The following is a 13860-nucleotide window of genomic DNA, read 5'->3' as shown; positions in this document are numbered from 1 at the left end:
TACGCTTGGTATATTTATGAAGTATTGAGATTCTTCTTTAAAAATAGAAAGGACTTCGAGCTTTAGATATTTCGCAGATATGATACCAGAACCTTAAATAGAAATTACCTAATTCACTATTTAAGCTTATCTGTATCTTATCTATATCTATATCTATAATGTATAAGCATTTGCAAATATAAAAGTTTTTAAGTGCACTATAAAAAAGTTACTAACAGAATTAGAACCTAAAGACGTTTACTGATAAATTAATCAAAATTTGTAATAGAATCTAGTATCGATTCCCCTTTTAACCTCGATTTCCTTTGTGCTTGGTATGTTATTCTTTTCTTATTTAACTGGAATAGATAGAGAAGAAATCCGATTAATTACAAATCTCTACTGGAAGCAAAACGCAGTAGTGAAAATTGAAGAAACAACATCAGAGGCAATCATAATTAGAAGAGGTGTAAGGCAAGGCTGTGTGTTATCGTTGCTGTTATTCAACTTCTACTCAGAAGCAATCTTCGCAGAGGCTCTGGACGGAATCGAGTGTGGGATTAAGGTCAGCGGGAAAATAATCAACATCAGATATGCCGACGACACCGTTGTGCTAGCCGAGAATGCCCAGGACCTGCAGAGGCTAATGGATCACATAGTGTGATATAGCCAAAACGCTGGCCTCCTCATAAACACTACAAAAACTAAGGTCATTGCATTTACCAAGACATCTGTTCAGGTTCTTCTGAATTTTGATGGCGCTGCGGTGGAAAAAGTGTTTTATATAAATATTTGGGGAGCATCATAACTGATCAATGTGATCCAAGGAAAGAAGTCAGATGCCGCATAGAACAGGCCAGAAAAACATTCTTGAATACGAGACGACTTTTCGTGAGATCAGATTTGAGCGTGGAGCTCAGGGTACGCATGGTCAGATGCTATGTTTTCTCGGTTTTTCTGTACGGATGTGAGAGTAGGACCCTAAACCCATCACTAGAAGAGAAAATAGATGCATTTGAAATGTACATTTACCGTCGTATACTAAGAATATCATGGGTCCAAAGAGTAACGAACGTAGAAGTTCTCAATCGCATGAGAAAACAAAAAGAACTTATGCTTACCATCAAAGAAAGAAAAACTCGTTATATTGGGCACATAATGCGAGGTGAAAAGTATGAACTTCTGCGCCTAATTATAGAAGGCAAAGTCCAAGGTGAAAGGTCGGTCGGCAGGCGCCAAAACTCTTGGTTGAAGGACATTCGATGATGGTTTGGTTGCTCATCGCTCGACATCGTCCATATGGCCGTATCTAGAACCACGTTAGCTATTTGGATCGCCAACCTTCGAAAGGAGACGGCGCCGGCGCCATAAGAAGAAGAATGGGTATATAAGGTGAAATAAACGGTGGAAAAGAAGTTGGAAGAGCAGATGTCATAGGCAAGAAGTATTCGACAGTGGACCGAATTAAGAACTATAGAAGAGCTTGTCAACGGAGCCAGGGACAGAGGTCAATTTCAACATGTGGTCGCCAACATTTATTCAGTGGATAGGTAACATGAAATCTTCTGCATGTTATGCTTGGCATCGAGGTATACTTAACAATGAGCTAATTGCTGTCGCGGGCCGCATTGATGACACTGACGGGCCTGATCTGGCCTACGGGCCATAGTTTGGAGACCCCTGGTAGAAACTAAGTTGGGTGTGGTATATGTTTTCTATGGAACAGCCTGATATGGACTATCGCTGTCTTACTCCATGTGAACACGTGGTATCCTTTGGCGAATAAAGTTACTAGGGACTGGCTTTGAGAAAAGGGGTTCAAAATCCGAAATTGTGTGCACTAAAAATGTTTACTACGATAAGTATGTTCTGAAGCTGAGTATGATCAGTAGCTATAGCATCACCTCGTACGTCCCGTACATTGATCCGTTAGAACGCACAAAATATTTGCATACAAAAAGCGGGGAAAACAAAACAATCGTTTAGAGCATTTAACTTTTACAAATAATGCAATATACGAGTTGTGGCGGCGGTAAAGTAAATTTTTATTAAATGTTCCGTACAGCGTCGCGTAGCGAGAATGTTTTGAAACAACTGCATAAAATCGTTAAACTGTTATTTACGACAGCCATAAATGCATAGGTTATAATATTTTTAGTACGTACGTATGCGTGCTTTTCCTATATTGATGTACGACACCACACCCGGCCATATTGGCTAGCACATTACGGCTGAATTTCCCTTGCGAAGGCGTTTTTAAGTTCGGGCCGCTGCTTTCGTACATTTTGTTTGTATTTTGACCAACTTCATACATTTTACAATTGCCACCCATATGGCACGTTTCAGGCGTTAATGTATTCAAGCTAACGAGCCACGAATTTTTTTTAATCGGTTCGAACAGCCGGCAAGTCTTACTCGGGTTACCCGTAGACGTGATTCGGACTAGTGGAACGACAATGTTGCTCCGCTTGCCGATACCAAAACACGGCCGATAGCATTGCAACTTTGTTGTGTGGAAAATGCCGTGTCGCTGCAGCCTTTGAGTGGTCCAAACATATTTAAAAATATTTCCCAAGGAAGTCAATACTGGTGGTGGCAAACGTTATTATTTTTCTAGTTCCACTTCCTTTCATTTTCATTTTTTCTAGAATGTCTTCGGATTAGTTCCGAAATTTTAAAAGTTTGTGAATTTTGATATGATTGCGTTATCTACAAAAATATATATCGCGAAGATTAATTGTCCCTAATACGCTTCGAAGTTTTTTATTCCACAAAAATATAAAAGTCATAAAAGCCCTTCCTTCCATCATTATAAATTTATCATTTATCATTATAATGTTGTAATAATTTAAAGCCATAGAAGTTGATGACATCAAGCAGATGACACGCTAAGAAAATTTGCGGGAATAAAATTCCAAAGCGAATTTATCGTATTCGTTTCATCGTTCAGCCTGTACGTAGAATTTTTTTTGCAAATCGAAGTAATTGTAAATTTGCAAAAATTTCCAAACCAGTTGCTCTGAGAGGCATTTGCGGGGTATCCTTTTGCGCTTTAAAATAATGATAGAAACGTTTAATAAAAAAGTATCTACAAATTCAAGTTTCTCCCCCCCAAAAAACTCCCAATCTGAAAATTTCGCGCAAAAGTACTGGTTCACTCATTATGTCGGTTATTATTAACTTTTGAACTAAATTAAATTTGGGGAAATCTTAATACCGTTAACCAAGATTTGCCAATTTTAGTGTCTACTATTAATTGTAGGACATATATCATGCTATTTTCGGATAGGTTTACCTCTTGCTGACCTCTTAAAATTAAAATTAAAATTAAGAAAAAAAACGGTGTAGTGTAAAATTTTGTAACAATTGTGTGATTTTATAATTATTCCATTTTACCAAAGTATTCACCAAGAAAAAAAGTTTTGAATGATAGAAAGTACTTTATTGGAAATTGGCAGAAAATATGAAAAGTAATACTTTGAGTTAACCTTAGACCACTAATATATTCATTTTTTTATAGAAGAAACATAAATAGAATACAAAAAAAACTATATATGGTACCATCACTCATCGCCATGTGCCTTTTTATTGTCTTTGCGATGAACATAATGTTGCAGTTACTGTTGTACGCGATAATCTGAATTTTATGTAGTAATAAGTTTCACTTTAAAAAAAGATTATACCAAAAATACTTCCACTTAAATGCCTACAAATTATATACAATATTTGATGAATAAATAAAAACAGGAAGGAAATGTCAAAGACAAATAGTATAACCTAAAGTTACATTCTTAATTCGTAATCAAATAAATACTATTAGTGAACTTAAATCACAAAAGTATTTCATTTTTTCTTGGAAACTTAGTGCTATTATTTGGAAAGACACATAATGGTAATTTCTTCATACTTCTGCTTATTGCAGGTTAACATGTGTTCACGTATGCAATGATACCCTTCACTATTGCTACAAAAATTGAGTGGAAGAAGATCTAAATCATACTGAAAAAGTGCCCTCTCATCGCGTTCCTGCTTTCCACTGAAAATGAATTGTATATTGCTTTTGTATGAAGAAATGAAGCACCCAATTATTTTCATTTCATCATCACCATCATCATTATTATTCACCAATTATTATCATTATTAATAAAAAACTCCGTAAATAGTTATGAATACTAAAAAAAAGGATCGATATTCATTTCGTGTAATTAATGAAGGTTGCCCAAAAAAATCATAATGTTGGGAGAAGGTGAAGGTATACCAAAAACACTCCGAAAGTTCATTTCTTGTAAATGAGGACACACATTTACAACAAATGAGAAACGAGTATCTCATATCATCCTTCAATTACTTTGGGCATCGCAGTTAACATTTAATCGTAACTAGATTTTGAAAAAACTAAATCAAAGCGCGTTTCTCGCTCTACAACTTTTCATAAAATTGCTAAGCATGCGCATAGATGTCGAGTTCTAATTTGATTACATTGCGGACGCAATCCTTTATTATTTTGCAATATTCACAAATATCACTAGAATAAAGACTGCACATAATATAAAATGAAAAATGTTTGTTTTATCCAAAGAGGGATAATTGTTTTTGCAAAAAAGTGGCAAAACTTTGCAAAAGATATAGGAATGTATTAAAAAATGATTGAAAGTGTGGACACTTCATTGAAAATATGAGTCAGACGTAATAGGTATGATCAAAAAAATTAAAAATTGTTTTCTCTTCTTTCTCTACTTTTGCCTCAAATGAACAGCGACCTTACATTAAAATCTGAACTCCATATTCCTAATAATTTACGGGTGTTTACGTACCTTCATCAATTTGCCTAAGCGCTTCTTCCTGATTTTCTTTGGCATATTTTAATATAACGTCCACTAGCGATATCATTCTCCAGGAAATCTGGAACTTTTCTTTTACCCTTTGGCATAGGTCCAAGAGAATATCTGCACCGCGACCTGTCGACAAAATAACACACTTCTGTAGTTTGTGATATCAACAATGTGAAATACGCATGAAATTATGAAATTAATCGGTCCACGTGGAATAACGTAAACTGTTTAAATCTCGGTGGAATCTGAAAAGCTTCTAGAACGCTTTTATTAATAGCGTTTACTCATTCCGTCAGCATGTCAGAAAGATTTGTTTCAATGCCTGAAAAGTGACAACGTATTCCAGAGCAAATGTTAATTACGTCTCCCGACATACTTTATGAGTTACCTGGTTTATACAAGATGTTATTGAAACGACAAAACCTAATTTGGGAAGTAAATCTCAGTCAAGAGGAATTAAATAACAAAAATAGGTGTTATAACAGTTAAAGCCTAGTATTCCAGAAAAACATCTCAAAATATTTGTTGTTAGGTGCTTATTGCTCCTTTCGTCCAGCGAAATAAAATAATAACAGAATCCCAATCCAAATATTAAAAGAAAACTCATTCTGTGGTCCTATTACTACCACCAGCTCAAAACAATGTATTAATAAATGGTTTATTTTTAAATACGGAAGCAAAGATTATAAAATTTTATTCCTTATCTTATATTTAGTTGTTGTAGTTTAATTATTTTTGGCAGCACGTTGTCCGTCGCACTGGCAAGGAAAGGATAAATTTCAAACACTAAAATGTGATTTCCATTATTTTTATTATTTGTTTAAATTTGACAGCAAATTTAGACATAGAAAAAAATAATAATAATACTGGCTCCAGTAGGATAAATCTTACATTTTTTCAGTTAAAATCAGAAGCCTAAAATCTGTGGTGGGATCTCGTTACCATAGGTTGCATACGCAAAACACAATGCATTCTAGTGCTTGAAGTATTCATTCAATATTTCTGGTTAGATCTATCAAGCATATGCCATCCGTAGCATGCGCTACTATTTACGAATTATATAGAAAAATATATTACGTTTTTAATTAATTATGATTGCCTATTATTGGCTCCAATTTAAGTGAAGTTGCTTTATTGAGCAGTATCACAGAATTAAGGAAGAACGGACGAACGAATTATTTAGGTAATAATAATAATAAATTGTACGGATTTATAAGCAGCAGGTACTTTAGGTCTGTAGTAGGTACTTTTGTTGTAAGAACTTCTGAAGCTACGTGAAAAATATGTTGAGAACTGTCATTCAAGGACGTTGGATTGGTTTGGATGTGGCATTTTTGGGGCAAAATTTTCTCAAATACCCAAACTCCGTTAAATGTCCGGTGAAAAACGAAATAAATATGCAAAGAACTACTAGAAGATCAATGTTTTAACTTTCCACGTAACCAAAGCATTGAAATCCCCACAGAGTAACAGAATTTTGCCAGAGGAACAATTGTGACAGAAGTTGCAAAAACTGTAATCGTTGCCGTGCATCAATGTTTGTGTAATGTGTTCTGAATTTTATACCATTACAAAACTTCCAAGTAAAATCGAAATCAAATTTAGCTGGACGCAACGATACGTAGTACAAAAAAACAGAATTAGATAGCCAATAACGCAAATTCACAAGGTAACACCAATGTTTACTGGACAATAACTGCGGACATTTTATTGCCCCGATACCGCCTATTCAGAATTTGTTGCACAGCAATCGACTTGTAGTTGGCATAAATGCGTGGGATTTTGTTTACACTTGTATCATTGCATTTGATAAAGACGATCGTATAGGTATCTGCTTAAAAAAACGTATGCGGTATTTTATTGTGATATGTATGCAAATCGTTTCATAGCACCTACCTTATTGACCACGAGAAGACTATCAGTCTTTGACCAATATTAATACGTAATTTGTGGGAAATACAAACAATCTGGCAGGTGGAGAAAACGAAAAATAAACATAAATAAATATTTTTAGCGATTCAATTGAAATGAAATAAATATTTTTCCTTTGGCGGTAATAATCGAACCAGTAAAAATAAACTTGGAAGCAATTTAGATGTGTTGCTGATCGATACGGCTGAAACGAAAGTCGTACGACTCAAGATTCAATGTTTTTCAGAATATTTTCCTTGTTTTGCGCTTTTTTAACACTGTTCGAAAAATGTTGTAGGAGATCCGTTATCACACGGAAACTTTAAATTTATAGATAACCATTAGTAACTGCGAAATATTATTGATGTTCTGCAAAGCTGACCCGTTCTAAATATGGAGCCAATTATTTTACGTTCTTTTTGGGTACCATGCCATAGCTTTTAGTTAGAGAAAATAACAGTTAAGCTTGTCTATGAATGACAATACATGAACATCGCGTTTAATCGAGGGAATCAATTATCCGAAACATTTACCATTCTATGTATTTATATTTTCCACCTAAAATTACTACAGAATTGATTTTAAAAAAAATTTAAACCATGCAAAAAATTGAATCAGGCAGTGTTAGTTGGCTAGCCTGGTAGTTCTAGGAAAAAAAATATTAATGCGGCAATTTGATGAATTGGATAATGAGATACTCTAGTTGTTCTTAAGAATTCCAAGGGCAGTAGTAGCTTTTGCATGGAGAATGTTGTAAAGTATATATGGTATAACGTCTCCGCACAGATATCGAACTCATATTAAGGTAAGAAAGGACATCAATATCATCATAACTGTCCAAAATGATTAATTTGTAAAGTACTTAGTTTTAAAAATTCACTAGAGTCTTTATTTACGACATTAAAAATGAAATCAGACACAAGAGGACGCGCAAGAGAAAAATGCAAGATTTTTAATGCATTTATGCTGATAAAGTGTTGGGTATAATGAAACCTTCCATCTGGGAAGCTTTATTAGCAGCATAATTTTTATTATTCGAAAAGTGAAAACTTTTGTTTAACTTCTACATCTTTGATACATTTGATACAATATAACCCAAAAAGAGGCAGATGTGTTTTCAAACTTGACTGCCCTATGAACAAAACACTCTCCTTCACTCAAACAAACTCAGCAAATTTAAAACCGTTCTAAAAGTTGGAGGTTGTCTTCAAGATCTCGAAAAAAAATTATGAAAACTATTTATCAATTTCCAAAAATTTAATGTAATAGACAAGTGGCGTTGCCCTTGTGTGTATTTATCGGATATCTTATGCCTAGCAAATTGATTGGCGGCTTTCTATTCGACTTCTGCTATATATGACCATTACAACAAACATCCTTAATATGTCTTATGTCTAGACATATTAAGATATTGTCTTACAAACTTTGTGCTATACGTTTAATAAATCCTGAGCAGACATGTACCATATACCACGCATCTACTTGTAAATGTCAGTAGCATTATCAATTTGAAGTTTTTTATGCAACCCCCTCTTGGTTGCAGAAAAAATTATTAGGCTTTTTTTGAAAAACATTTTTGTTTTCTAAACAATTTAAATTTTTGAGCGTCTTCATTTAGTTCATTTCATTTAAAGAAAACTAAAAATAAGTATTTTTTGTAGGATATGACAATATAGGATGGGATAGAAAGACTGGAAAAAAATGTTAGCAACCAAAACAAGCTCGGTTCAGTGGTGCAGGTCTTTTGGATCTTTAAAAGTTTAAACTAACCAAAAAGTTTGAGAACTTGATTTGGAGTATTGTTCAAATTATCGGATACTCACCGACTCTAATCCTCCCTCCCATCACCATCTATCTATCTATGACGTAAATATTTTTTCAAATATTGTTTGTTTACTTTTGCTCTTGTGATTTTCTGCTTTTCTATTAAAATTGAATAAACACAGTTGTCCATGGATTACTTTGATGTCAATGTATAATAAAATAAATAAATAATAATATAATAAAATAATAAACATAAACTCACAGATTCGATCAAACGCGTGTTTGTACAGGATGGCCGCTTAGGAGGAGCCTACACCTTATCCTGAAACCTACAGGTGTTACAAAAAAAAATTAATACAAAAGTTGTTTCTATTTATTTTTTTTATCTTCCTAATTATGACTTTTTTATATATAGGGTGGTAAAACAAAGTTACATTTTTCAAAGACAAGTTCAACAATATATATGAGTATGCACCGTTTCGAACTTATTAGCGATGATCGTCAGAATTCAGGTTATGTTTAAACCATCATTGCTGGGTTGCTTATTAACTTTTTAAACTTTTTTTCATCTATTATTTTTACGAAAATACTGCTTTTCTTTAGGCAATGATCAAATTAAAAAAAAATTCTTAAATGACACTCTTTATATTATTGGATTTTCGAAAAGCCACTTTACTTACCGTTTTGGCTTAATTGGCAATTATTTTCCAATAATATATAAATTCTTTTACATTCATAATTTAAGAATATTGAAATGGAAAAAAACTTTTGAAAAATATAGACCACATGTCTTCATCAATTTTGTGTTTGTGTCTTTCAGCAGACAGATTTCTATATATTATAAAGGATATGAATATTTTTTAAAAGTTTTTTTTCCACTTAAAGACCATATTTACAAAAAAAAATCCATTTCAATATTCTTAAATTATGAATGTAAAAGAATTTATGTATTATTGGAAAATAATTGTCAATTAAGCCAAAACCGTAAGTCAGGGACCCGTACTATTATATAATTGAAATTGCTATCAAAGTGGCTATTCGAAAATCCAATAATATACAAGGTGTCTCATTTAAGAAAATTGAAAAAAGTTTCATTTTGCGAAATGTGACAACACCGTTAAGAAAAATTTTAACTTCGATCATTGCCTAAAGAAAAGTTTAAAAAGTTAATAAGCAACCCAAGAATGATGGCTTAAACATAATTCGAATTCTAAAGATTATCACTAATAAGTTCGAAATGGTGAATCACAAACTCATACTCATTATGTCGTTGATTCTGTCTTTGAAAGGACTATCCAAAAATGCAATAAAATGTAGGCTATTCTATTTATAAAAAATTCACTTTGTTTTATCACCCCGTATATAAAAAGGTGATGATTAAGAAAATAAAAAAAAAGGTCATTTTGATAGAAACAACTTTTGTATTTAATTTTTTTTTGTAAACCCGGTAGGTTTTGTAATAAGATATAGGCTCCTCTTAAACGGTCCACCCTGTACAGAACAAGTAAAAAAATCCTTCAAACAACAATACCAAACGTTCAATACCAAATGTAGTTCTTTTACAAATTTATGCAAAAATTATACACATTTTTGAAAACAATGAAATGCAATCGGAACTCATAATACGCCTCGTGTAGAATTTTCAATGAAAATGATGATTATGATTCCTAATTAGTATAATAATTAGTTGTTACTGTTGCTATCGTTAAATACTGTCAGTCTAGAACATTGCCCTGTCACCGGTAAAACCTTGTTCGTTGTTTAAAGAAATGATTAAGTGAATAAAGAATTAACGTGCATTATTAAGACGCTGGCAGTAATTTTCATCTAAAAGAACTTTTTTCCTAATTGTCAAACTTTCTGGATTTCCTAGTTCTCCTTGTTAGATAAGATATGAATAAAACCACGCGTATATGTAAAAAGTAATTAATTAACATATTTGATATCAGGTCTGAATCAGCCCCTTAATGCAAAAATCATATCAATCAAGTTTTATTAAAAATTGGCAAAGGGGGTTTCTGGTAGAGATCAAATACTTATTTTTTATTAGGAATAAAACTAAGGTGTTTCTTACTAAATTTCGGAAATTGCGTTCAGAAACTTATAGGAAAGATTGAACGTGGTGAAATAATGATAGTGTCATTCGAAATCGTAATATTTTCCGAGTTCAAGCTTTTCAAATTCAGTTTTTTAAATTTTATTTTTAACGCAGTAGGCTTAATTCTCGACCGAATAAGCTAGTATTTTACACATAGCCCTAATTTAGTTAAAGTCATCGTTACTAGAGGGCACTTTTCCTAGAACATTTTTTTTTATTTTCCCTCTATTTTATTTATTTAGGCCGATATTGCCAAATAGAACCCTAAGCAGAATCACAAATCTTCAAAAATTGTTACTCTTGTTTTAAGTCGATAATAGGACTTAATGAGAGTTGAAAAAGTCATTGTCACGATCCGTTAAAAATTAGTTTCTATTAAAGGAGCTTATTATCCAACTGCTACTGTGATGGCCCATCAGGAATATTCAAATACTGAATATCGCGATATGCATTTTTGCTGCGGAATAGCAAATGGAAATGCAAATCAAGCATGACGGCTTTATGTCGAGGCTTATCCCAATAGAGGCGTTCCATCAATATACACAGAAAATTATCGTAATATGAATAAAAGGCATAACCGCTGCAAGAGAAGAAAGAATACTTCAAAATGTGTAGGTGACCGTCAACGAGTGATGAGAAATGATCTTAGGCCCTTTCATGTTCAAGCACTGCATGAGCGTTTGAGCATTTGAGAGTAATTTTATGCAATCAAATTTTAGGAAACATTCAAAATCACCCGCACTTCTTAAATGTCATTTTGTTCACTGAGGAGGCAGCAATCAGTCGTGATTGCATTGTAAATTTTGGAAATATGCATCAGCGGAACATTGAAAATCCACATTCAAAAAATGAAGGAACATATCAGGCCGGTTTTCTTTTAATGTATGGACAGGGATTATAGGAGATAATCTTATAGGACCTCATTTCTTTAACGAAATCGGATAATGGGGAAATGTGTTTGCTGTATCCCTTGCAGTGGATACAAAACGTGGTTAATACAAGATCGCACTCCACCCCATTTTACATTGGGTGTACGAATGTATTTAAATCAGGCTTTTGGACATCGATTTATAGATCGGCGCGGACCTCTAGCTTAGGCGCCTCGCTCTCCAGACCTTAATCCGAATCTTTTTTTAGGAGCACTTAAAATCTTTAGTGTATAAAACACCTATAACAGATTTGATATAATGATAGACGACATAATTACTAAACGGTTGCGAAATCATTAGAAATAGGTAAGGAATATCTTTTTGTGTTTTTCAAAATATATAAGAAAATGTTTAGAAAAGAACGGTGGGCATTTTGAAAATGAATTGGAATTAGCGTTAAATAATAAATAAAATAATATATAAATTCCTGATTATTATTAATAATTTTTTATTTTCGAAAATTTTAAATGTATTTATGTTACCTTAATTTAACATGTTATGGACTTATGCCATTTTTTCACTTTTTTAATTTGCAGAATACTGTTTTGAAAAATTTTCCGTAACAGAAATGCATATCGCGATATCCAGTATCACCTTTTTGCAAATTAGAAGTCCGGGGTATTCGGGCCGAGAAAAGTCGATTTGTGGCTAAACGATAACACTCATCGGCTCAAAACAAGAGCAACAATTTTGTATTTGTGATTCTGCTTAAGGCAATCTGTTCTAGTGACAGATTTCTGGAACAATTTTATTTTGTAACGATGACATTTACTAAATTGATGGGCTGTGTATAAAACACCAGCTTATTTTGTTTTGTTGCCTCCGTGTTCGAATCTGTACTGTACTGTATGTATTCATAATTTGAATGGAGATTTGGTGATTGAGTAAAACTTAAGGGTTAATATTGAAAAAACTAAATGCATAATGCAAACAAAAATAAGCATATTGAACCAATACAAATTAAGATCAATAACAAAGAACTTGGGCGGATCTGTTAGATAGATACCTACGGGAATAATTGATCTGAAAAAATTAGGTGATCACCTCTTGGAAGGTAATAGGAAAACACCCAGAGTATTATGATTCGTAAAGTCTAGGGCGTTAAACACGCAAACACGCAACAACACAGATAGTCGATACCTGATATTTTGGTAAGGCACCTTAAAAAGGAGATATGTAAGACTATAAATGACATATATTTTAATTATAAAAAAAAAGTTTCTGCTCCCAATTTTTTTCTTGTTCTTGGGGAGTTTTCTGGTGTAATTTTACATTTTTCATTTTAGATATATAAGAAATAATTATTACATCTCTCTTTTTATTGAAACTGGCCATTGTACTAATCGTTATTACTTTTGACATTATACCCCTATTACCAGCTCATAATAAAATTTTCAGTGCTTCTTTCCGTGTTCCCTACTTGAAATATTGACCAATTTATATAGCCTTATAGGTTAATTTTTCAACTATGTCTATAGACAACTCATAAATTTGGCCTAATGAAGCTAAATCCACAATTTTCATACTGCACAACTTTTAAAAACAGATTATAGGATCAATAATTATAATAATCTTTAATTGTTTTGCCCGACTTTGATACACAATGTAAAAATGCTTCTGAAATTTACCTCCATTTTAGGATTTATAAGTTATATTCTAATTTTAAATATTGTATTAGTAAAAAAGCGATAGATGCACAAGGCATTACTGTGCGTCAGTCCAATGGTCCGCATAAATAAAAAGAAAGCAAGCATAGGCAAATGCTCAAAGTCAAAGTAGTAGTAGTAGAGTAAAAGATCGAAGCATGACCATTTACTGTATAAATCATGATTTGCTTTTACTCAAGAGACTGCTCGCTATGATAATTGTCGTCTGAGTATTTGACAATATTGTGGAGTACGCTCCAACACATGTCACTGATGGAACATTTTGTAAGCACCTTTCAATTGCCACTTTTTCTTTCTTTCTATGATTTTAATACATATCCATCATGCCCAGTCCTAGTGACGTGATGTACAGAACCCGGTCAACGTACATCAACAGTAGAGAACATTTTTAATGAGTTACATGTTGTTTGCACATTGAAAGTCGCCAGTCCATTTCCGGTGATGTATTCGTCACCATATTAGTTGGTTCGTTTCTCATCGTAGTTTGTATGGTTTTTGTGCATGTGACATCGGGAACCTCGAAATTCTCTGACTAGTTGCTGACACGGTGCATCTACTACTATGGAGATGTAAAAATGGTAGACCAAATGTAGGTAGGTGTTCAGGTTTATTATACCGATTGAAGCAAAAAGCTTTACTTACAATTGTATTTATGAAATACATACGCTACGTGTTTTATT

The 13860-nt window shown here is 33.1% G+C and overlaps 1 protein-coding gene across 5 annotated transcripts in view; it reads right to left on the bottom strand.

Annotated features, from left to right (window-relative positions):
- The window catches only part of LOC132695699 (protein doublesex), a 222805-nt gene that overhangs the window by 50076 nt on the left and 158869 nt on the right, over positions 1-13860 (bottom strand). For 4 of the 5 annotated variants that reach the window (XR_009617870.1, XR_009617872.1, XM_060660124.1 and 1 more), the window contains exon 3: positions 4794-4937. Coding sequence is in view for 2 of the 5 variants with exons in the window: in XM_060660124.1 (XP_060516107.1) it covers positions 4794-4937 (144 nt within the window). In the remaining 3 variants the exon portion in view is untranslated. Of the gene's footprint in view, positions 1-4793; positions 4938-13860 lie in introns of those variants that run through there. The other variant, XR_009617873.1, reaches the window with a different exon arrangement.

This window comes from Cylas formicarius, unplaced genomic scaffold (assembly GCF_029955315.1).
Source record: "Cylas formicarius isolate icCylForm1 unplaced genomic scaffold, icCylForm1.1 PGA_scaffold_10__41_contigs__length_53128322, whole genome shotgun sequence".
Taxonomy (NCBI): domain Eukaryota; kingdom Metazoa; phylum Arthropoda; class Insecta; order Coleoptera; family Brentidae; genus Cylas; species Cylas formicarius.
This window is presented reverse-complemented; position numbering and strand designations above follow the sequence as displayed.